Source organism: Stegostoma tigrinum, chromosome 40, assembly GCF_030684315.1.
Source record: "Stegostoma tigrinum isolate sSteTig4 chromosome 40, sSteTig4.hap1, whole genome shotgun sequence".
Lineage (NCBI taxonomy): Eukaryota > Metazoa > Chordata > Chondrichthyes > Orectolobiformes > Stegostomatidae > Stegostoma > Stegostoma tigrinum.
Window position 1 is genome coordinate 2,307,206 of NC_081393.1, and position 25,716 is coordinate 2,332,921.

The 25,716-nt window shown below is 45.9% G+C and overlaps 1 protein-coding gene across 1 annotated transcript in view; it reads right to left on the reverse strand.

Moving 5' to 3' along the window:
* Positions 1-8,948, reverse strand: part of xpo7 (exportin 7) — a 94,977-nt gene extending 86,029 nt beyond the window's left edge. The window contains exon 1 of the mRNA XM_059641225.1: positions 8,842-8,948. Coding sequence (XP_059497208.1) covers positions 8,842-8,859 — 18 coding nt within the window. The 5' untranslated portion in view covers positions 8,860-8,948. The remainder of the gene's footprint in view (positions 1-8,841) is intronic.
* Positions 8,949-25,716: the final 16,768 nt, after the last annotated feature.

The window sequence follows — 25,716 nt, forward strand, 5'->3', positions numbered from 1 at the left end:
ATGAGACAAGATCTATCTACAAAAGGTGAATATAAAAAGTCCTGTGACACGTTCAAACAGGAGTAAGGAAATTCCCAGTGGCTTTAGTGAACAATTGATTCATAATAAAGAGCATAAAGAACAAAGTCAAGTCAACAACCCATCATTTCACTATCAGTTGTGGGACACAATGTTGTTATGGTACTTCGGCCTTAAAAAGCAAACAATTATTCAGACAGCATCTTGTTTAAATGAGCGATGATTCCTCTCTTGATGCAAGAACATATCGAGCCTCTAACAAAGCCGCCTGTGTAGAACATTTACAACGAAGATTAATAATTTGGGATGAACTGATACCGTTTAACAGAGCTGACTCAACATCTGTCTATGCCCCGCTCTCATTCTTCCAAGGGAAGTAGGAGCAAAAGAGATGATGAAGTAATGGCCCAAGGAAAAGAGGAAAGGTTCATCTTGGAAAAGGATGAGAAGCACTGGCATCTAAGGAAAAACTTGCAGCAAAGCAGAGATACACAAAAAGATGCCAAAGAGGACACAGCAAGCTCAACAGAATTTCCAAAGACTGCAGAGTGAAGATATAGGAAGGGATATGGCCATTGGTGGATCAAAAGAGAATGAAAACTGTTTTTGTTTGAAAAGTAGTTGTGAAGAAGACATCACCATGGATTTAGGTACAAAAATCAACATGTGGAAATCTGAGTATCACAAAAGCCATGAATAATTGTCCTCAGATGTAAATGTCAACAGTGATACAACTGACACCCCATCACTGATCTGACATGCTGCAGTCACTTAGCTCATTTTTGTACATAAATCATCTTCAAAGAAATGAGTGGAACATTCAATGAAGGTCTTGAAATCTTGAGTTTTTTCTGGTCTTTTCCAAAACTAAAAATAGCTAGGGACATTTCTCACAATTACTTAGATGAGATGCTGTTGGGAGAACTATCACTTATTATTCAACTACATGAAGTAGTTTTGGTTAAACTATCTAGTCCTTTGCACAACGACTTGCATTTTAATTATGACTTCAACGCGAAACATGGCAAGCAGCTCCGCAAAAGTGTCCACCGGACAAAACATAACTGGGTCACGTCAGGACACAGTAGACAGGTTGCTTTAAAGAGGGAAGCTGTCAAAGCATTTCAAGAGACAGGGGAGAAAGTTGAGCAAACTTGGGAGTGAGGGAGTTCAATGATATGGACATGTGCATCAGCAAGCATCCTCACTTCTGATCTCAAGATGGAGGAAAGGTCATTGAAGCAGCAGCTTAACATGTTTGGGCACAAGACATGAACCTGATGAACTCCTGCAGAGGTGTACCACAGTAAAGGTGAATGACATCCTGCAACCACAGCCATTTTCCTGTGTGTCAGGTATGACTCCAACCAGTGGAGATTTCCTCTGATTCACAAAATCTCTGAAATGCAACTCTGATGTAAAAGGTAGTCACTCCCACCACACCTGTGGAAATACGCTTTGCCCATGCTTGAGTGAAAGCTGTAATGAGGTCAGGAGCTGAGTGTTACTGCTAAGCTAGCACTGCTTAGTAGTCCGTCATTTCACTGATGATCGAATAGAGCAAGATGTAGGCGACTGGCCAGTTTGACGCTAGGGGCCTCAAGAGAAAGCTGAAATGAATCATTCATTCACTGGCACTTTTGGCTGAAGCTTATTCTGAATGCTTGGCCTTATCTTCTGCATTGATGAGCTGGGCATCGAAGATGGCGATATCTGTGGAGCTTACCTCTCAAATGAACTGTTTAATTGTTTACCACCATTCACGATGGGATATAATACGACTGCAAGAGTTTAGACTTTGCATATTGTTTGCAGAACAGTGTCGCTTTTTCCTGAAGGCTGATGCTTTTGCTTCCTGACACACGAAAAGTCCTGTTTGGTAGCTTCACCAGCTGGGCAGCTCACTTTTAGGTATGCCTGGGGCTATTCCTCGCAAACCCTCCTGTATCTTCATTGAATCATGGAGGGTCTCTTGACTAGATGGCAATGGTTAACAGGAGATATGCTGGCCCATGATGTTGCAGATTGATTCTCCAACATATTCTGCTGTGGATTGCCCAAAGCTGCTCAAGGATGCAGGGTCTTCAGTTGCTGGATATGTTTGAAGTCTATCCCGCGGTGATAGTGCCACACATGATGGAAGACATCCTTAATGTGAAGGTGGGACTTGGCCTCCTGTGCAGTGATCATTAGTCCAGATATTATTCGCACACTTGCCTGCAAAAGGCAGATCAGTAAAGAGGGAGATCAAGTAATATCTCTCTCCCAAACCTGTTGATTTCCTCATCACCTACCACTGACCCAATCACGCAGACTTATTCTTCAGGATTTAACCAGTCGGAGGTGGTGCTGGATACTAAAGGCAGCCACCTACAGCTCATTTGCGTCCATACAATCGGCACTGCTTCCTTCAAATTGTGATTAAAATGAAGGAGTACAGATTCATCAGCCAAGGGAGGATGGCATTTGATGATCAGCAAGAGAGTTCTGTCTTTAACCTAGTAGTGAGAGACTTCATGGGGTCCAAAGTCGATGATTCTCCTTTCTCGAGGTACACCATTTTACTGCCTCCTATGCAGGGTTTGTCCTGCTGGTGGGACAGGACACACCCAAGGATGGTGTCGATGTTGCCGGAATATTGTGAAGTAGTATTCCCTCACGAAGTCAGTCTGGGGCTCCATTCGTCTGAGATGGACAGCTCTTTCACTTTTCGCACGACACCCCTGATGTTAGCGCAGAAAACTCTGCAGGACTGTCTGCCATTTTTGTTTTTGGTGTGTCAGCTGGTGCCAGCTTTTGCAACAATGGCAGCCACGGTACTGATGATTGGGAAAGCAGCAAGATTGCACATTCCACTGTCATACAAAACATGCTTACGTTTGCATAGCTTTGCTTCTGTGAAGAGAATTCTGTGGAAATGAGATTCATGTCCTTTTTCATGAACTTTCACAAACTAATTGCCTATGGAATCGGCTACTCATACTACAAGGGTATGCAAGTTTTAAACGATTAAATGCACCACCCATGCCCCACCCACAATCTCCCTGATACGTCAATGGTGCTGAGCAATTACTCAGCATTATTCTGCACTCTATCAGTGGCACACACTCCCTGAAATTCCTTCCCCAGACCCCTCTATACTTGCAAAGACCCCGTTAAATTCCATTTCATCCTTGACACCTCGGGCCATCTTCCTCGATTTGCCATCTGCCCTTCAGCCACATTGTTATTTTTTGGCACAAAGCACATTGTGAAGTAAAAGCTCAAAGTCAATGCCTGCAAGCCACGAACACTGTTCAGGTCACACACTTTTCTGAATGTATATTATTCTTTGAAGGAGGCAAGCACACACCCACCAGCATGTTGTCAGGATCCTGAGTGCTAAATTATAATGCTGCGTAACCTGAGGCTTGTATTCCAGGGAATACAGAAGGCTAAGCGAAGATTTGATACATCTTTGATTCCATTCAAAATCTGCAATCTATTAGAAACTTCTGGTTGGTCGAGGAAATCTAAGCCCCAATGAGAGAAGATTGATATTCTTCAAAATGCATTCAGGAGAAAAGCACGCAAAGACTTATTCACAAAATTGTAGAGGCTTGAGAACCATCATAAGATGTAGGAAAGGCCAGCGCCATTCACATTATTCAACCAGATATCAATACAGCTGCAGGCAGGTGTGCAGCAATGTCAAAGACCAGTTTATCAAAAATGACTGTTTCTATGCTAAAAATTCTGGGCTTATGATATGCGTCTCAGATCCAGCTACTGCAATCTGGTCAACAGTGGGGAGCTTTGACCTGCTGTCTTTCCAAATAACGTTTCATACACAAAGTACTGCTCACCAGTCAGTCTACCATCCAGTAAACAAATACCAGAAGCAGAGGTCCCAGCCTCTAAAGACGTGCCATCGCTGTTTCCTATCCAGTTGCAGACTATTATTCTCACTCCCACACCCCTCCAACAATTATACTTGGCTACGAATCATGTCCTGAATGAGGGGTCAGGACATGTCAGCACTTGTAAAGAGCTGCTCAGTTTGCACAAGTACAACTTGGGCAGGTCACAAGAAACAATACCCCATTGACCCACACCAACTAATCTGAACTGTGCTAAACCAGGTCTCGAGAAGAGGAACAAATGGAGATGAACATGGGAACATTACAAACTGGGCAGTGATTACCATGACAATTACTGCTGTGCATTTTCCTGGGAAAGTTAACATTTGCACCTTAAACACCAAACAATTGCACATGACAAAAAAAAAGGGTCATTGGGCTGATCCAGACATGCCAAACATGTACATTAACCCGAAACACTACCCTAAGAACTTCAATTGCCTGATCAATACATACCCTGAACATGATTACATCCATTAAGCATGCTGTGAGTTAGCATCAGGTTGAAGATGTTAGCAGTTGTGTTAATTCTATGGTTAAGATGAAAAGTGCAGGTATTTCCAGCACTTAAAGACACTATACTGATCGATCAGAGACAGATATAAGCAATGTTGCAAGCTAAAAATTTAAAATAAAAACAAGACAAGCATTCATGTTTCACACTGGACCATGTCGAGATTGAGAACCTGAGAATATCATGTTTCACTTTGGCCCAACCATCTTCAGGTCCCTCTATCTAAAGCCTGCAAGTAGGAATTTTTGTTGATGGTGGCACAGCAGTCAATGCCATTCACCACTCCATCAGTACTGAAGGAATGACATCCAGATGTGCAAGACTTGGACAAGATCATGCCTTGAGATATAACATTCTTGAAAGTAATGTTTATGCTATACTAGGGCTAATGTACGAACATCTCCAAACAGAGAAAATCTAACCATCACACCATGAAATTCAATAGCAGAGATTTTTTTTTAAACTGAGTAACCCTCCTCCGGTCTCCCCAGTGCCTGATCACCAACCAAGGCACAAATTTGGACTATGATAGACTATTCCTCACTTAGCTGGACAATTACAACTCCAACCACATAAGAAGCTTAACACTAGCCAAGGCAAAGGCCACTCCCTCCATAACTTTCTGCATTCACTCTGGTCACCACTGACACACACTGGCAAGCGTACAGCATTTGCAAGAGGGACTGCAGCAACTCAAAGATTCATCCGATAACAAACACCAAAAAGGGTAAAGATAGCAGATGCGTGAGAACTCTACTGTCTCCAAGTTCCCCTCCAAGCCACACACCAAACTGACATGGAACGAGAATCACTGCTCCTTTGCTGTGACTGGTTCAAAATGCTGCAACTTCCTTCCTAACAGCATTGTGGCCGTTGTTGCACTGTCATTATTAGGTAGCAGCTTACCATCACCTCCTCCAAGGCAATCACTTCTCATGAACAAGTTTAACAATACACTAACATAAGACAAATAAATCTGTTGATGACTTCAATCACTGTTCAATTCAAAACACCTCATCCATGTTCAAAGTGAGAACACTGATTTTCAAAGCAAAGATGTGATTTGCACCATCAGTTCAGGCAAAGAGACTCTTCTAATCATCTCATGCCCCAAAACAGCAAACTGAACACCTTCCAATCACAGCAATCAATTTGAGTCACACATTGCCCTTTCATCAAGAAACACTGCAAGTTGTATACTCCCTTGTTTTAATCAGATATCTTTCCATCTCAGGCAGAAGGGAGCAGTGCTGCATAATGTACTCTGATGAAGGGTAGCCAAATTCTCTCATAATACTGACAAACATTCATTTCTCTGCAAACGGCCGTAAAACTCAAGCAAAATACTGCAGATGCTGGAAATGTGAAATAAATATAAGCACTGAAGAAAGTTAGTAGATCGAGCAGTGCCTGTGAAGAAGGAAACACAGCTGACATTAAGTCTCCTGCAACTCTTCTTCAGACCAATAAACTTGATCGTGCGACTATTTACTTCACTGCTGTTCCTGGGAGCGTGTCATATACCTGTTGATTGTCCCATTGCCCTTCATCGCAATGGAAAGACAACAGCAATAATTCATTGGATGTGGGAGTAAAGAAACAATGGCCTGTCTCCTAATGCTCTCGCCTCTGAACTCTGCAATTCAAATTCCACACAGTCTGTTGTTTCTCCTGTGGTTATATTTTGTTACTTAGCACATGGCTGTCACAGGACTCAGGGACATCCTGAAATATGAAAATACAATTTCTTCCGAGCTACTGTAGCACTGTAGGGCTTGCAAATGTCCAATGATCCACAAGAATCAAGACTCCTGGAGGCCCAGCTGTTACAACTGTGTACTTGGTTGTACCGTCAACTTCCAGGAGGACTGGAGGGTTTAAACTAACGAGATAACACAGTATCTTGCAAACTGCATTGCTGTCTTTAATAGTCAAGAGCACTTCCTTCAATCACACATCGAACATCCAAAACAGGCGTCAATTTTCACATCAATCAAACACTGGGGGGTCCAGCTCCTCACTTTCCTAAGTGAATGTTCATGTACTGTCAATCCTCAAGATTAAGAATGTGAAGTAATCTATTTATGTAACTGCTGGAGAAACTTGAACTCACAAAGAAAGCAGTGCAATGTCCACAAACCTGAACTCAATGAGCACCTTGGCTCCCGGACAATTTCTCACACCTTGGGCAGCAAATGCTGCATTGCAATCACTCTGCATATCATAAATTTATTTCTCGTGCTACATCATTCCTTAAGTGATTCAGTTGTTAAGGTTCATCAATGGAAAAATTATAAGTTACAGAAGAAAAGCTTGGAAGATTGTGGTGGTGCTGGGTCAAAAATACAATCACTACCAACAATACTGAACTCACCACTAACAAGCAGCTCTCAACCCAGCAACACGAGTAACAGCTCTAAGACCAAGACATCAATGGTACCCCCTTTGGAATTGGATATCCAAAGCCAATTCATTCACTGTTGCCGGAAAGTGACTCTGGAGCTCCAAGTGCACCATCACCATAATGGTTCAAATGGGTCAAGTAGTAGTTCCAGCATGGACAATGGAAATCAGGCATGTCACAAACACATCTACCATGAAAAAAGACTTTTTGTAAAAAAAAGACAAGTTTCAGCAAATCTCTTTGGTTTGAGATGATAATGCAAAATCAAAGTGTGCATACCATCGCATATAATGCAACACAATTGAAGAAACAAGCCAAACTACACTTCACTGCTCAAATTTTTCCAAGAGACTTCCACACAAGCGAAAGGATTAAATTGTGCAGCTGAATCAATGCAAATGTATTACTATTTTAGTAACTTTAGAAGGAGCAAATACAGGTTAAAGTGAAAAGGATGATTGGTTCAACTTACATTAACCAAGTGTACAAAATAAATTGAATAGGGAAAGTTTACAGCAAAACTACTGACGAGTTTTCATACTCAAAAGGAACATCTTATTTGTTATCATCTGTTAGAGGATCATTACAGATAAATAAGCCTATTCACCAATAGTCACCAAATCAAAATAAAGACTAAAGAAGGTGGAGACTGCCAGGATCTTCCAAGTGAGAGTAAACAGATATAAACATGAATGCTTCAGCTTTTTTGGTACAAGTGTTCAACGTAGAGCTTAAGGAACTTTAAGAGGTAAAAATGGCATAACAAAAGATCAAATTATCAGTGAAGAGTGATTGGCAACGACAGGAAACATAAGATCAAGAATTATCGTGTAAATAATTGAAGTGGATTTTTTTTTAAACACAAGACCAAACCTGACAAGGGGAGATATTGTAGCTGCAAATGAGGAATGACTTGATATGATAATGATTTTCTGTCAAGGCATTTCCATCAAGTTTCACGGCAGTGAGTAAAATAAGTAACAGACAGGGAAAAAGGTGGAAGTGAAGGAGAACCACAACATGGAGCAGAGCTGGGAAAAGAAAGAAAAAGGAAAGACAGAGCAAGAACGCCTGGTTGGAAGCAAAGGAGGTTTCTCATACAAGATCAAGGTGAAAAATTCATAAATATCCTTGAAGTATTAATGAAACATGATATTTATTTATGGCTTAGACTTTTCCTTCACAGGGATCTAAGACAATTCAGAACCATCCAATAACATATCAACAGTGTGTATGCAGAAGAGAAAGAACTTGTCTCCAAATGAAGGCAACAATAATGTAAAATTGAGCTCAGGTCCCAATGCAACACTGCTGGCTCAGCACGATGCAAGAAAAGCTCCCAAGTCTGCACTGTTTATGCAACAACGCGATGAAGTTAGCATGCTACGACCCCGAAAAGAATAGTCATGTTGCATTTCAAAATCCATTTCGCGTTCAACCTCGTGCAATGAGCCTTTCTGGTTGAATGCAAAATGGTGAGTGTGGGGGGAGAAAGAAGACACAGGGTATGCAAAAAAAAACAGCAGAGACCTGGCAATGCAACAACAGCATGGAAACCATGAGATTTTATGATGAAATACGATGGATGCAAACTGTTAGAAAGCTCGGGTTTCTCTCTTGCTGCAGTTAAAGAATGGAGGCTGGAGGTGAAGCAGCTTGAGCAGCTCCAAGGCCCAGCGCCTGCAGCAGCTTGTTGTTTATTGACATCAGTAATGCCGAGGTTTGAAGAAGCCATCCCTGGCCCAGCAGTGCCCGGTTACCCCTAGCAACCCCCTCCCCGGGCCCGCTGCTCAAAACAAACCTCCAGCCGCCTCCCTCGGCGGCTCCAAGCGCGGATTCCTCCTCCTCCTACTTTCTCCCGCCTCCCATCCCCAACCCGTGCAGACGGGCCCGCCTGCCGCAGAGCTCATCCCCCCGCTCTCCTCCCCCAGGACCGTCCTATCCTCCCATCGTGAGCCCGGAGCTCTCGCCGCCGCACACACGGCTGACGGCTCCATCCCTGTTACCTGCACATGATCCGCCATTTTCCTCCATTCATGCTCGGCCGCGGCGACGCGCCTGCGCACTAACTCTCTGCCGCTCGCCGAGCGCCCGGCCCGGCTCCGCTACCCGTGCGCCTGCGCCAGGCGCCGGCGGCCGGCTCCCCGCGGCGCGCCTGCGTGACAGCTCTCCCTCTCTTTTTCCCCTCAAACTTCCCCAGGCACTGACCATGTGGGGCTCTACCCCGCCCTGCTGCAAAGCTGTGAGGCACCAATGACTCCACTCAGTTCAGGGTGCATTTACTGAACAGACAATGTGTGCATCTGGTTGGCATTTTACGTGTAAACGGGGAAAAAAAAATCCAACATCAAAGCCGAAACTGCTGGAGAAACTCAGCAGGTCTGGCAGCATCTGCGGAGAGAAACAGAAATGTTTCAGATGCATGGCCCCTTCTTCGGAACAGGTTGCAGCGAGGTTCGGGTTGGGATATACACCGGAGGGTGGAGGGCGGGAATGGGAGCAAGAAATCATAGGAGGACCGGGAGCCAGGAGAGAGCAACAGTTGGATGCACAAAGGAATAGGTAAAATATCAGGCTGGGAGCATGAGCAGTTTGCAACATACCGACGTTGTGTGAACAGAACAGACTATGAGCTTCCTGTTGTAAGAGATAACACAGTTTGGAGCTGTGAGCTGTGCAGAGTGAGAAATCTGAAGAAGGGTCCTGACCCACAACAACAGCCTTCCTGCTCCTCTGATGCTGCTTGGCCTGCTGTGTTCATCCAGCTCTACACTGTATCATAGAATCCCAACATCATGGAAACAGGCCATTCAACCCAACAAGTCCACCCCAACACTCTGAACAGCATCCCACCCAGACACACACCCCCTACCCTATTCCTGTAGCCCTGTATTTCCACATGGCTAATCCAACTAGTCTACACATCCCTAGCCACTATGGGCAATTTAACATGGCCAGTCCACCTAACCTGCACATCTTTGGACTGTTGGAGGAATCCGGAGCAAGCTCATGCATACACAGGGAGAATGTGCAAACTCCACACAGACAGTCGCTCGTGGGTGGAATCGAACCCAGGTGCCTAGCACTGTGAGGGAGCAGTGCTAACCATGAGCACCAACTGTGCTAACTCTGTTATCTCTGACTTCAGCATCAGCAGTTATTATTATCTCTGAATGAGCTTCCTGCTGCCTGCCATTTCAACACAGCACTGTGTTCCTTGGCCAACATCTCTGACCTCAGGCTTGCAACACTGCTCCACCGAAGCTCAGCACAAGCTACAAGAACAGCACCTCATCTTCTGCTTGGGGATGCTGCAGCCTTCTGGACTCAATATCTTATGGAGTATGTTACATTTGATATGCACAGAACGAGTTGCCAGATGAAGTGGTAGATGCAAGTACAGTAACAACATTGAAAAGACATCTGTACAGCTACATGAATTAGAAAGGTTTCGAGCGATATGGGGCCAAATGCAGCCAAATAGGATTAGTTTAGTTTGGAAAACCTGGTCAACATGGACAAGTTGGACCAAAGAATCTGTTTCCACACTGTGTGATTCAATTACAAATGCAGAAGTGGGCGCATTTAATTTGCACGGAGCACGTAAGGTGCTTTTTAAAAGGAAATCTCAAGACATGAGGATGTAGCTGTTGCCCATCTTTGACAGCAATGATGAGCTGCCTTGAGTTGCCGTAGTCCCTGAGGTGCACCTACAGTGCTGTGACAAAGTGAATTCCAGGATATTGAGCCAATGACATTGAAGAAACAGTGACATAGTTCCAAGTCAGGATGGTGTGGGGCTTTGTTGGGCAATGGTGCTCCCATGTAGCTATTGTCTTTATCCTTCCAGAGGGGACACAGACAACAGTTCGGAAGGTGCTGGTAGCATTGGGGTGGAGAACAGGCATTTGTGTTCCCTAAACTTGCTGCTGTTTCTGGCCCAAGCAGTGACAAGGCTGAAATCTGAGTAAGTTGCTCCAGTGCAGACTGCAATCATATTGCATCAATGATGGAAGGAGCTGAAGCTTCAGCACATAGGAACAGGAAAGGCCATTCATCCCCTTGAGCCTGCTCTGCCATTCATTGGGATCTTGGTGGATCCGTAGTTGAACACCATGTTTGCCTTTGGCCCAGTTCCTTAAATGCCTTTGTGGAACAAAATAAATCTACCTTGGGTTTAGTATGAACTGACCCAGCATCAACTGCCATTTGGGGAAGAGAATTCCAAACCTCGACCAGCCTTTGTGCTTCCTCACATCTCTCCCGAATAGTCTGACCCCAATTTTTAAACTATGCCCCTAGTTCGAGAATCCCCAACCATCGGAAAAGTTTATCTTCATTTGCCCTGTCTTTTTCTAATAATCTGAAGACTTTGATCAGATCATCCCTGAACCTTCCACATTCTAGAGAAAATGGGCCTCATTTCTACAATCTGTCCTCATCAGTCACACGTACACCATCTGAGAAGTATAGCTCACCCCCAAAGTGCAGGTATCATTGTTGTAAATCTATGTTATGCTCCCTCCAAGACCAATGCATCTTTGCTAAGTTGTGATGCCCAGATCTGCTCACAGTACACCAAGTGGGTCTAACCAGGATTTTCTGTGGCGGCAGCAGAATGTCTGCACTCTTGTACTCCAGCTCTCTGGGTATGAAGGCCAGCATTCCATGAACTCTCCTGGGAGTGGCATAGTGGCTCTGTGGTTCGCATGGGACTTAGATTCATGTCCAGCCTTGGGTGAGTCTGTGTGGAGTTTGCACATTTTCTGTGAGTCTGTGTGGGGTTCACCAGTTTCCTCACACTGTCTAAAGCTGCACGGGTTAGGTAGATTTGCCATGGTAAATTTCAGGAGAGAGTTGTGGGGGCTGGAACTTAAAGATCTTTGCACCTCCACCCCCAAGTCTCTTTATTGAACTTCATACCATCTAGAAAGAACCCTGATCTGTCCTACTGTTTTCATCTAAAATGGATTACCTTACACTTATTTGCATTGAGTTCCACTTGTCACAGTTTTGCCTATTCACCAGTCGAACAACATCCCTTTGTAATTTCATGCAATCATCTACACTGTCGAGAGTTCTGCCTAACTTTCAGTCATCAGCAAATTTGATGAAATGACTTTCTATTCTCTTAACAAGTCATGAATAAATACAAGCGGTGCCCAGGCTGTAAATGAGTTTGTTTGCAAGTCCATTTGTAATAAAGTCAGACACAATGCAGGTCAATATAAAGTAGCCAGTAAATGCAGGAAATGCTCATATCTTGGATCTTTAAAATTAAATCCCTGTATAGGATCACTTATGTAAGCATCAGCTTTTGTCAGTGAGATGTTCGCAATCAGGGATCCCCTGTAATGTGAATAACTGAGGCCCTCAGACATCTCTCACTGGGACACCATTGGTTATGTTTGAACTCCCCATCACCCCTGCCAATTTCCCAGCTATTTCAGCAATCTGTCTCAATTTCATTGGCTTCTACCTTAGTTAACAGTCTCTTAGATGAGATTTTGTGTCAAATGCTTTCTGGAAGTCAAAGAATCATTCAAGACAGAAACAGACTCTTTAGCCCAGCTTGCCCATGCTGACCAGGTTTCCCAAATTAAACTAGTCCCACTTTTCTGAAGAAGGGGCGAGGCCTGAAACGTCAGCCTTCCTGCTCCTCTGGTGCTGCTTGGCCTGCTGTGTTCATCCAGCTGTACACCTGTTATCCCTAGTCCCTCATGCTTGTTTTTACAGAGCATTTACAAAGCACCTGCGCTCTGCACGCTATAATCAACACCTTCAGGTCGCCAACCATTTTAACACCCCTCCCACTCCCTGGATGACATGTCCATCCTGGGCATCCTCCGGTGCCACAACGATGCCACTCGGAAACTGGAGGAACAGCACCTCATATTCCATCTTGGGAGCCTACAACCCAATGGTCTCAATGTGGACTTTACCAGTTTCAAGATCTCTCCACCCCCAGCCTCATCCCATGTCCAACCCTCACTCTCATCCCCGCCTCCTTGACCTGACACAACCTGTCCATCTTCTTTCCCACGTCCCACTAACCAATCCCCACCATCCTCTACCTGCATCCACCTATTGCCATCCCACCCACCTTCCCCCAGCCCCACCCCTCCTCCCTCAATTTATTTCCCAGCTCCCTTACCCCTTTCCCAGCTATGAAGAAGGGTCCCAACCCAAAACATTGACTTTCCTGCTCCTCAGATGCTGCGTTCCTCCAGCTCCGCAATGTGTTGGCTCCCTCGAAGCCTTTCCTGTTCATGTACCTCCCCAAATGTCTTTTAAATGTTGGAACTGTAACTGTATCTGCCACATCCTCTGGCAGTTCATCCCACATACAAACCAGCCTCTGTGTGAAAAGGTTGCCCCTCATGTCCCTTTTCAATCTTTCTGCTCTCACTAAAAAAAATGCCCCCTAGTTTTGAGCCTGATCCACCTGGCATGAAAGAGAGAAGATTGTGATATTGTGCAGTTGTGTCTGTTGTAAATGCTGAAGGAGGAATTTTTGTGGTTGTAACAAAAAGTATCTTTGCTTTATTTAAAGTGAAATTTATCTTCTTATTTGAAGGGTCCTTAGCCTCTTAACTCACGTGTAATCGGCACCAATTTTCACTTATGGCAAAATGAGGCAAGGAGTGGAATTTTGTTGATAATTTCTGAATTTGAATGGCATTGAATATATTTCGTTACCTTGCTTAAGGCTACCCTGCAGAGCTTGTAACAATATTAGGACTAGTGATTGAAGTCTTAATTAGATTTAGTTTTAAAGGAGGATCTTAAAGGAAGAGAGAGTGTTAATATAGAGAGCTGTATGAACTCTATTCTAGAGTTTGGGACTTGGAAAATAATGTCTTCCAGCAGCAGAATGTATTAATTTCATGCAGTATTGCATGGGGCAGGGTTAATTGGTAATAGTGTCATCGTCAAGTGGTTAATTTTGCCTTATCCAGTCAAACAACTGCAAACGCTCAATCAGTTCTTGTGAAATTGTCTCTCTTGTGATTATCTGTGATAGCAATGAACATTGTGGCTTCTGAGAAGCTCTGAAGCAGTCAAGCACAATACAACTCCTCTGTTTAAAATGAGGATAGATCTTTGCAATTAGACTGATAAACAGACAGTTGTCATTAGATTCACCCCAAAAGCAACTTGTTCATGCCTGCGGGTTTGAGAAAAATAAATTTTGAAAAATTGGAAAGGCATTGTTTTGAAATAATAGGGGCAGAAACTTTCACTTGTAATTCACCATCACACTGACAGTCCTTGCATTTTAAACATGTTGTTTTAATTTTGGAGCCGAAACAAACAAAATCCACAAACATTGCCCTGTCCACTACCTTTGTCACCTCTTCCAAATGTTCAATGAGGTTTGTCAAGCATGGCCAGCCTGTTATGAATTGATACTGGCCCTCCCTGATTGAGCATTTTCCCATCCTTGATGAAAGACTCCAATAATTTCTTCACCACAGATGTTAGGCTGATTGGTCTGTAATTCCCTGGCTTTCCTCGTTTTCATTCTTTTTAAGAAGCAGAGTATCATGTGCAGTTTCCCCATTCATAGTGACAACTACTGTTTCCGGTGAATGCTGAGACATGTTAGGACATCCACAGTGTGCTCACCCACTTCCTTTGACAGCCTGGGATGGAAACCGTCATGTCCTGGGGATTCGTGACTCTTCAGTTCCATGAATTGGCTCATGATTGATGTTTTACTTTGCTTATTTTTATTCAGTCCCTGTTGTTCCCAATCTGCTATTAATTTCCCTGCGACTTTGAGCAAGTTATCCTCCTTTTCTGTTGCAAATTCGGGAACAGACAACAGGAACCTTTGGTGATCAACCTTCCAGAATGTTCTGTTTTGATGAGAGAGAATAGGTGTCCAGCTGTGGTTACTGGAAAAGGGAGGTAAGGTGGAGCCAAAGTCGAGTACAGCGAAGTAGAACAGACAAAAGTATTGCAGATGCTGCAGATCTGAAATAAAAAACTGTCGAGCTGCTGCTTTCTTCCTGTAGATTTAAGGTTGGCTGGTCTCTGAAATAAAAACAGAAATTTCTGGGGAAGCTTTGCAGGTCTAACGTCATCTGCAGCGAGAGAAACACGGCAAAACGTTTTGAGTCAGATGTGACTTCTATTTCAACCTTGAATCCAGATGAAGAAAGCGACAGGTCAATGGTATTCTGCCAGGAGAGTGTTTTGGTGCAGGGTCCATCCCATATGGCTCGGTGGAAACTTGTGACATCTGGCGCTGCTGATAAAACAAATGTATTCAGCAATGTTATAGTGTTGTGCTCTAAATCAAAGCATCAAACAGCTGGAGGCTTCATGTTGTCTGATATCAATGAATGACATCCATGATGATCCTGATTTCCTGACGTCTGAATTGCCTTCTGTATCACAAAGAAGAGATGCCAGCAAGCAGCATGTACATGTTACATGCTTTACATCAGACACATAGATTTTCCTGAATTTTCTCCAAGGTGCTATCAATGTGCATCACTCAGTATAAAGTATAGTCTTACAAATAATTTTGTTCTTACGTGAACTCAAGTCATTTCAATTAGTTCAGCTTTTATTTTGATCGATTTTGCTTTCATCAGGTCACAGGAACTTACAGGATCAAGACAGGCTGTTCAGCCCATCATGCCTGTGCTCATATTTGAGATGAGTTTTCAGAGGTTCAAATCAAAGCAGATGTTAAAAGATCGAGGAAAGAGATAATCTCTAAAATGATGGGATAAACTTAGTAAGATATCAGCTCATTCCCCTCTAAACCCCACATCATCCTGACGTGGGAACAGCTCGCTTCAGTATGATACTTCCTTCAGTATCATTGGCTAAAAGCCCTGGCCTTTGGTCCCAAGCAGAACTGTTTCTGTACAGACCTCACAGCACTGCAGCAGTTCAACAAGGCAGCTCACCATCAGCATCTCCAGGGCAGCTAGGGATGTGCGAGAAATGCAGGCCTGTCCAGTGATGACAACATTCCATGGACAAATAAAACAAATCTGTGAAGTACGCCAGGAAGGCAATTGGAGTGTGAGCCTCGTGGTCAGAGTGGGAGAGAGAGCCTGCTTTCAAGTTCCATACACCATTGTATACAGAGCTCAGAAATACCACAGACAGAGGTGCGTGCTGTCTCAAGGGTCCCAAGGCCCTTCAGGGTCAAGCAAAAACTGATACCAAACCCAATGGAGAAGATATCAGCTGACCAAAAGCTGCTCAAATAAGGAGGCCTCAAAGCATGCGAGACGTGTGGTTGAAGTTTGTGGAGGGAACGCAAACCCTTGGGCTGCACGCAGTTCACTCGGTGCCCTGCGCCACAGTTCACTCGGTGCCTGATGCACAGATCACTCGGTGCCCTGGGCTGCACGCAGCAGGAGGGAGCTCAGTGACCCTGGCAGCGTCTTTGTGAAATATCTGACTGCTGTCATGCCAAAGGAAAGTGTGAATCAGCCTCGTGCTTGACCCTGCGGCTCAACATCACCACGCTTCACCTCCCTTTGTAAAATAAACAGTGGAAGAAAGAGATCCAATTAGAGAAGATTTGGTAAATTAAAGAGGAGGACCAAGGCCAGACAGAAAGATAACAAGATAGGAACTGATTCATGGACCTTGACAGGAGGGAGGGAGAGAGTACAAATCTAACAGTGAACCGAAAGATGCAAAGTTAGAACAAGAATAAAATGATTAAACTTAAGACTCTGAAACTGAATTCAACAGCTTTTGAAAAACAAGAGACAGACTGAGAGTGCAATAGTACAAGCTGGTAGCTGGGTACAAGACATTGTGGATTGAGAGGCAACTGCGTAAAGGTGAAGGGTTCTGTTAGATAATGATCAGAACACAAGACAGAGCGATGGCAACAAGTCAGGAAGTCAGGATGTGGAAATGGTTCAGGCAGAGGTGGGAAATGAGAAAGGGATAGTGTCACATGCGGGAGTGGTGTACACGGATAACACCCTCCCTATGTGTGCCACATCATTCAGCCCCGAAACACGCTTTGTCCCTGTCACCTCCTCCAGCCCCTAGCCCCCGCCCGATCTCTGTAACCTCCTCCAGCCCCTAAACCCCTCCCGATCTCTGTAACCTCCTCCAGCCCCTAAACCCCTCCCAATCTCTGTAAACCCCTCCAGCCCCTAATCCCCGCCTGATCTTTGTAACCCCCCCAACACATAACCCCCTCCCAATCTCTGTAACCCCCTCCAACCCCTAACCCCCTCCCAATCTCTGTAACCCCCCCAGCCCTAACCCCCTCCCAATCTCTGTAAACCCCTCCAGCCCCTAACCCCCGCCCGATCTCTGTCACCCCCTCCAGCCCCTAACCCCCGCCCGATCTCTGTAACCCCTTCCATCCCCTAAACCCCCGCCCAATCTCTGTAACCCCCTCCAGCCCCTACACCTCCTCCCTATCGCTGTAACCCCCTCCAGCCCCTACACCCCCTCCCTATCTCTGTAACCCCCTCCAGCCCCTACACCCCCACCTGATCTCTGTAACAACACCCCAGCTCCTAAACCCTTCCGGATTTCTGTACCCCGCCTCCTGCCCCTACACCCTGTCCCCATATCTGTAATAGCTCAACCCCTACGCCCCTTCCCTACCTCTTTAACAACCCCTGTACCTTTAACCCCACTCCATCTCTCTGTAACACCTGCAGCCCCTACAACCCCTCCCGATCTCTGTAACACCCCCTCCACCCCTTCTCTATATCTATGACACCCCTAGCCCCCAAAATCCTTTGTATCTCTGTAACCCCCCCCCCCAGCCCCTACACCCCTCCCTATATCTGTAACCTCCTCCAGTCCCTACACCTTTGCACTATCTCAGTAACACTCCCAGTCCCTACACTTGCTCCCTATCTCTGTAACCTCCTCCAGCCCCTACACCTCCTCCCTATCTCTGTAACACCCCCAGTCCCTACACCTCCTCCCTATCTCTGTAACACCCTCCAGCCCCTACATCCCCTCCCTATATCTGTAAACTCCTCCAGCCCCTACACTCCCTCCTTATCTCTGTAACACCCCCAGCCCCATGACCCCCTCTCTATCTCTGTAACACCCCCAGCCCCTAGACACCCTCCCTATGTCTGTAACACCCCCAGCCCCATCACCCCTCCCTATCTCTGTAACATACCATGCCCTTACACCTCCTCCCTATCTCTGTAACACACCCTGTCCCTACATCTGTGTTGTCCCAATCAAGGTGGTGTCCTTCCTCATCTGTATGTAAGGATACTAGTGATAGTGGGTCATGTCGTTTTGTGACTAGTTGATGTTCATGTATCCTGGTGGCTAGCTTTCTGCCTGTTTGTCCAATGTAGTGTTTGTCACAGTTCTTGCAAGGTATTTTGTAGATGACGTTTGTTTTATTTGTTGTCTGTATGGGGTCTTTTAAGTTCATTAGCTGCTGTTTTATTGTGTTGGTGGGTTTGTGGGCTACCCTGATGCCAAGAGGTCCGAGTAGTCTGGCAGTCATTTCGGAAATGTCTTTGATGTAGGGGAGAGTGGTTATGGTTTCTGGGCCCGTTTTGTCTGTTTGTTTGGGTTTGTTGCTGAGGAATCGGCGGACTGTGTTCATTGGGTACCCGTTCTTTTTGAATACACTGTACAGGTGATTTTCCTCTGCTCTGTGTAGTTCCTCTGTGCTGCAGTGTGTGGTGGCTTGTTGGAATAATGTTCTAATGCAGCTTCGTTTGTGGGTGTTGGGATGGTTGCTCCTGTAGTTCAGTATTTCAAAACTTGCTACCCCCTCCCGATCTCTGTAACACATCCTGTTCTTACACCCCCTCCCTATCTCTATAACACCTCCTGTCCGTACACCCCCTCCCGATCTCTGTAACACCTCCAGCCCCTACACCTCCCTCCCTATCTCTGTAACATCCCCAGCCCCTACACCCCCTCCCGATCTCTGTAACACATCCTGTCCTTACACCCCCTCCCTATCTCTGTAACACGTTCTGTCCGTACACCCCCTCCTGATCTCTGTAACACCTCCAGCCCCTACACCTCCCTCCCTATCTCTGTAACATCCCCAGCCCCTACACCCCCTCCCGATCTCTGTAACACATCCTGTCCTTACACCCCCTCCCTATCTCTGTAACACCTCCAGCCCCTACACCTCCCTCCCTATCTCTGTAACACATCCTGTCCGTACACCCGCTCCCGATCTCTGTAACACCTCCAGCCCCTACACCTCCCTCCCTATCTCTGTAACATCCCCAGCCCCTACACTCCCTCCCTATCTCTGTAACATCGCCAGCCCCTACATCCCCTCCCTATCTCTGTAACATCCCCAGCCCCTACACCTCCTCCCGATCTCTGTAACATATCCTGTCTGTACACCTCCTCCCTATCTCTGTAACATCCCCAGCCCCCTACACCCCCTCCCTATCTCTGTAACATCCCCAGCCCCTATAACCCCTCCCTATCTCTGTAACCTCCTCCAGTCTCTAACCCCCTCCCTATCTCTGTAACACCTCCAGCCCCTAACCCCCTCCCGATCTCTGTAACACCTCCAGCCCCTACACCTCCCTCCCTATTCTGTAAACCCTCCCCCCCATCCCCTAGCCCCAGTTATTTCTGTGGACATCATAGCATTGAAAGTTGCGGTGAAGTCACGGTAACTGGAAGCCTTTGTCGGCCTCCTAATATTTCGAATCAACCAACTCAGAAAAGTCCCGAAGGGAGGGAGTACCAGCGGTCACGGGTGTTTGTGTTTGGGCCGGGAAGTTGCCGGGTTTCGGGGCTGCCCTTTGGAGATATGGCAGAGGATGGGAAGGTGAGGATCCCTGACAAGGCTCTGCGCGTTGGCTCAGCTCTGATGGGAAACATGGAAATCAGGACCCACTATTCCACCAGCTGTCACAAACGTCAAAATTATCAGTTACATCACCGAGATGGTAAACTTGGCTGAGATCAAAGATTTGTTCAGTGGTGAGGAAGTTGTTGGAGGGGATTCCGAGGGAAAGAGTTTACATGTATTTCAGTAGGCAAGCAATGATGAGGGATTGTCAGCATGGCATTGTGCGTGGGAAATCAGGTGTCACAAAGAAGTGACCAAGAAGCTCGGCTGGGATAGAGTAGCCTGCATGGACTTCAGCAAAGCATTCAACAGGTCCCACATCAACGAGAAGGTTCAGGTTGGTGGTAAGAGGGGCAACCGTTTCATGCAGAGGGTAACGTGTGTACGGAATGAGCTGCCAGACGAAGCAGGAGAGTTGAATAAAATTACAACGTTTAAAAGACATTTGGACAGGTCCATGGACAAGAAAGGCTTAGAGGAATATGGGCCAAACAGAGGAAAACGGGACTCAGTTCAGTTTCGGAACCCTGGTCGGCTTGGACGAGTCAGGCTGAAGGGACTGTTTCTTTGCTGTATGATGCTGTGAGCGTAAAAGAATCTCACACCCAGTTTCCATCAATAAAGAAAAAATGCAAATCACACTTATCGTCAACTAACCTTCCTTTAACAGGTAGGCAGATTAACTTTGAAAACTTAATCTTAACCCCCTATAAATTCTAATAAACACACACACACACACGCACACACATGGGCACATACACACACACACAGACGCATTCATGTGCGCATGCACGCACACACACACAGACACACACACAGACGCACACACGTGCACACACACAGACACACGCACCCACACACACACAGACGCACACACACACACACACACACAGATAGACATTGACACACACACTCACACAAACACAGACACACACACAGACGTGCACACACACAGATGCACACACACACGCACACAGACACACACACACACTCACGCACACACACAGACACACACACATACACACAGACACACACATACACAGACGCACACACACAGACACACACGCAGACAGACACACACACACAGACGCACACACACACAGATGCGCACACACACAGACGCACACACACGAACACGCGCGCATACGTACACAGGCGCACACACATACACAGACGCGCACGCACACACACACACACACACACAAACACACACACATACACACGCAGACGCACATACTCCAAGTTGTCCAAAGGTTAAATTGGCTTGTTTCTGTACAGAACAAAGTTCCAGGTTTGACCTTTGAACTGGAAAAAGCAACAGGCTCGTACTCAGTAACAAGCAGCATTCAAGCTTCCTTTGTCACAGTTTAGATTCCCAAAGCTCAACCCACTCCTTTGACAATCGTAATGACTGCCAGCTGATAGCTGAGTGATATCATGGGGAAACAAATCTTTGAAGTGTGGAGACACTCACGCACAGGAAATGCTGACAAAAGATTTTCAATGGAGTTTTAGGCCACATTCAAGTTCATTCTTTTTTATTACATTGACAGATCTTGCAATCATCTCAAAGCACTCTGTAAGTATTCCCGCATTGGCCTCACAAGGATGAGAAGAGAAAGGCGGTCACCCAGCAGTGTCCTGTCCCAAGATTGGGCAAAATGTGATCGCTGAGAAAGCACAACACGGCCTCCTCTTCCTCAGGCACCTAAGGAAATTGGGCATGTCTATAAAGACTCTTAATAATTGTTACAGATGGATCAGAGAGAGCATTCTATCTGGATGCATCACACAACTTGGCATGGCAATTGCTCTGCTGAGCACTGTTAGGAACTACAGAGAGTTGTGAACACAGTGCTGTCAATCACACAAACCAACCTTCTGCCCTCTGACTCCTCCTGCACTTCTCGCTGCCTTAGAAAGGCAGCCAACATTATCAAAGGCTTCTCCCACCCCTCTCTCCCACCTTGCTGTGTCACGCAGACGATATAAAAGCTTAAACACACGCGCCAGCAGATTCAAGAACAGCTTCTCCACTGCTGGTATTAGGCTTCTGAATGCACCTCTCAAATTTTCAACTTAATGTTGATATTGTTCTTTGTGTGCCTTCTCTGCAGCCATAACGTTGTATTCCTCAGATAATAAAATGTGAGGCTGGATGAACACAGCAGGCCAAGCAGCATCTCAGGAGCACAAAAGCTGACGTTTCGGGCCTAGACCCTTCATCAGAGATTCCTCATTCTGTTCTATTGCTTGTACTGCAGGCAAAACAATTCACTGTGCCTGGGTGCATATCACAATAATAAATTAACACAATTCAAAACATACCCAGGGTCTCCTCATTGAAAATATGTCCCTCTTGTGCCTGAGACCACAGACCCAAAGCAAATGCTTCATTCGGAAATCCACCACAGCAGGAGCTGCCCAGTACCAGACAGAATATACCTCAGGAATGTCCTTAAAGCTCCCTGAACAGGTCAAACATCTCCTCTGCCTCATGGGAGTCTCTGGTTTCTGCCCAGTGAAGATTCCACAGCCGGGTCATTCAGTGGCACATTGACAAACCTTGTCAGGAGCACAGACAGGTGAAGCTGAACCATCAGACTGAGCACACAAACCCCACATCAACTCACATCCCTGTCACTGGGAGCACCACCCGCCTCGTGTGGCCGAATCTGCAGAGCACACACGCCGAACTGATCATCTAACTCCACGGAAGGCAGTGCACAGTGTGGAGGTTGGTCGTCCTCAATACCGAGGGGCTGCCTGAAATGAAGATTGCTGTTCATTGGAAGTTTAACTGTTATAGAGCTTGGATTGATAATGTAAGATGTGAGCCTGGGCTGAATAGGGTGTATCCCTAGCTCTGAGCCAGAATGCTGTGGGTTTAAGCCACTCGCTAGGAAGTGGGTCACCATTTGACAGTAACACTCTCAAAGTAACCCAGAGGGAGGACTGCACTGTCAGAGCTGCTGCCTTTCAGAACAGAATTTTAACCAAAGCGCCTGCCTGCCCTCTGAGGTGAATGGAAAGGATAGGTACTGCTGCTATTGAAGAAATATTTACTACTCGACGAACATGACTGAAACAGGCAATCTGGTTATGATCACATGGCTATTAGCTTGTGGGAGCTTGCTGTATACAAACTGTCCAGCAGGCTTCCTGCAGTCCACCTCAAACGGGGATGGGAGTGCAGGCCAGGACTGGTCAACTGAGATCCTGAAAGCTGTCATTCCAAATAGGTGTAATTACAGGCGTTGCCCCCTGGGTGGCAGTGTAAGGCAGGTAATGAAACAGCAAAGTCAGAGCTCGCCAGGTTAGAGCCCAAGAGGTTTATTTCAAATCACAAGCTTTCAAAGTGTTGCTGCATTGTCAGGCGGAGTGAGAGACAAGAGCACAGGCACAGAATTTATAGGCAGAGAGCTCAAAAGATCACACAAATGGCGTGAGTCGAGCGCGGAATAACAAGTCTGTGCAGGTGACCAAAAATGTCAGAGGAATGGGATACGCTGCTCGACCCATCGAGCACCAGTTCTGGCATGCCTCAGTGACAAACATAGTGACAACAGGCATAGGATATGACCGATAGTGTACCCTTGGTCGTCCAGTACTTCCCTGGAGTGGAAAAACAACACCATCTTCCCCACAGCCTTCAACGTGTCATCAATGACAAATGAACATCCTGCCAAGATCATCCCTGTGCCTCCACTTCTCGCCCTCAAACACCCACCAAACCTCAAACAGACCAGTGTTCGCAGCAAACTGCCCAGCCCTCAGGGTAACATCCACCACAACACCACACAACCCTGTCACGACAACCTCTGCAAGACAGGTCAGATCATCCACATGGACACTACCATCACACATGGGACACCGCCCACCATGTACACGGCAGGTACTCATGTGACCAGCGAATGTTGTCTATCCCATGCTGCAGGCAAGGATGCCCCGAGGCATGCAACACTGGTGAGACCGCGCAGATGTTACCACAGCAGATGAATGGACGCTGCACAAGAATCGCCAGGTGGAAAGTTCCCTCCCACTTCAGTGCTCAAGGACATTAAGCCCTCAGATCTTCACAGCAGACCTTGGGATACACAACGGCAGAGAGTCATCAAGCAGAAACTGATAGCTAACTTTGGTCCCCATGAGGATGGCCTCAACCGGGATCTTGGGTTCACGTTACACTACATGTGACCCCACCACACTGTTCTGTATCTGTTAAACCTTCCTCACTGTCCTCTTTTGACAGCATCACCTTGATAATTTGTTGGGATTTCTCATCCTGAATTGGTTTGTACAGGTTTGGCTGACTTATTACTTTGGTTAGACTCTCGGCTTGTGACTCTTATACCTATCATGTTCTTCCAGCGTTTGGTTTGTCTCCAGCATCACCTCATTTTTAATTTTTGTAATTATCTCTCTGCCTCAATTAATCAGATTACAGGTCAGCCCTTTAGAACACAGAACATAGAACAGTACAGGCCCTTCGGCCCACTCTGTTGTGCTGAACTTTTACCCTAATCCTAAGGCCTATTTAACCTCCACCCCTCCCTTTTACTATCATCCATATGCCTATCTAATAGCTGCTTAAATGCCCCTAATGAGGCCAACTCCACGACCCTCTCCGGTAATGAATTCCATGCCCCAACCACACTCTGAGTATAGAACCTACCTCTGACATCTCCCCTATATCTATCTCCAGTCAATTTAAAACTATTCCCCTCTTAGTAGCGATCTCCACCTTAGGAAAAAAAGTCTCTGGCTGTCCACACTATCTATACCTCTGATCATTTTGTACACCTCTATCAAACCACCTCTCATCCTTCGAGTTCTAAAGAGAAAAGCCCGAGCTCTCTCAGCCCTTCCTATCAATGCTCTGCATCCTATCAATGTCCCTTTGTAACCTAGAACTGCCCCCCGCACTGTCCACTATGTGACCCACCTTTGTATTGTCTGCGAACTTACTAATCCACCCTTCCACTCCTACATCCAAATCATTTACAAAAATCACAAATAGAAGGGGACCCAAAACAGGTCCTTGTGGTACACCACTCAAAACTGAGCACCATGTTGAATTATTTGGCTGTTGACACATTACTCACACTGTCTGATACTTTTCGTCACCTGCACAGACTTGTTATTCAACACTCAACTCACACCATTTGTGTGATTTTTTAAAATCCATCTGCCGATGATCTCTCTGCCTTCAAATTCTGTGTCTGTGTGGTCTTCTCTCACACTCCGCTCGATGAAGGAGCAGCGCTGGGAAAGCTTGCGAGTGCATTCAAACCTGTGGACTATAAGCTGGTGTTGTGTGATTTCTGACCTTGTCCAACCCAGTCCAACAGCAGCACCTCCACACTGTGAAACAGCAAAGTTGAGCAGCTTGGATTGACAGATTTCACACAGTTGTCATGGGGAATCAGTGTCCTCTGGTGCTGTCTGCTTGTCAAGAGAAAACTACACATCTTGATAAATAATCTCAGTCTCCATGCTTTTGTCTGAAGACAATGTGTCGTGGTTCTCCTGTGGTGTTACTCATGGAGGAGCAGAAAAGCCCTTGAGCCGATATTGAAATGTCAGTTTGGTCAATGAGTGAAGATGACATTGTTTCCCTCACAGCCTCCAGTTTTATAAACTACTAAATCTCTGCACCCACTGTGCTTTCAGCAGATGGTGATGCAGAAGTCAGCCATTCGGCCCCTTGGGTCTGCTTACCCATCGGCTGAAATCATGGCTGATTTTCTGCTTTGCAACTTATCTAACAAATCCCCATTTCTGCAATTCCATTCGAGACCAAAAATATTCTCTTCAACAAACGGAGTGACTGAGCTTCCATTGGTCGCCAGTGAAGAATTCCAGAGATTCAGAGCCCAATGAATGGAGAGGTCAGCCGGGTGGACCTCATAGAGTGTGGCTTATTGGCTGTTAACCTGGACCAGTCAGGGAGCCCTGGCTGACAGATAGAAACAGGAAGGTCAGGAATTCTGCTCACTTGAGGATTCGGATCTGAGCCAGCTGGGTTATTGTCATGTTATATGTATGTGTAAATAATGGGTGACTTAGTGAT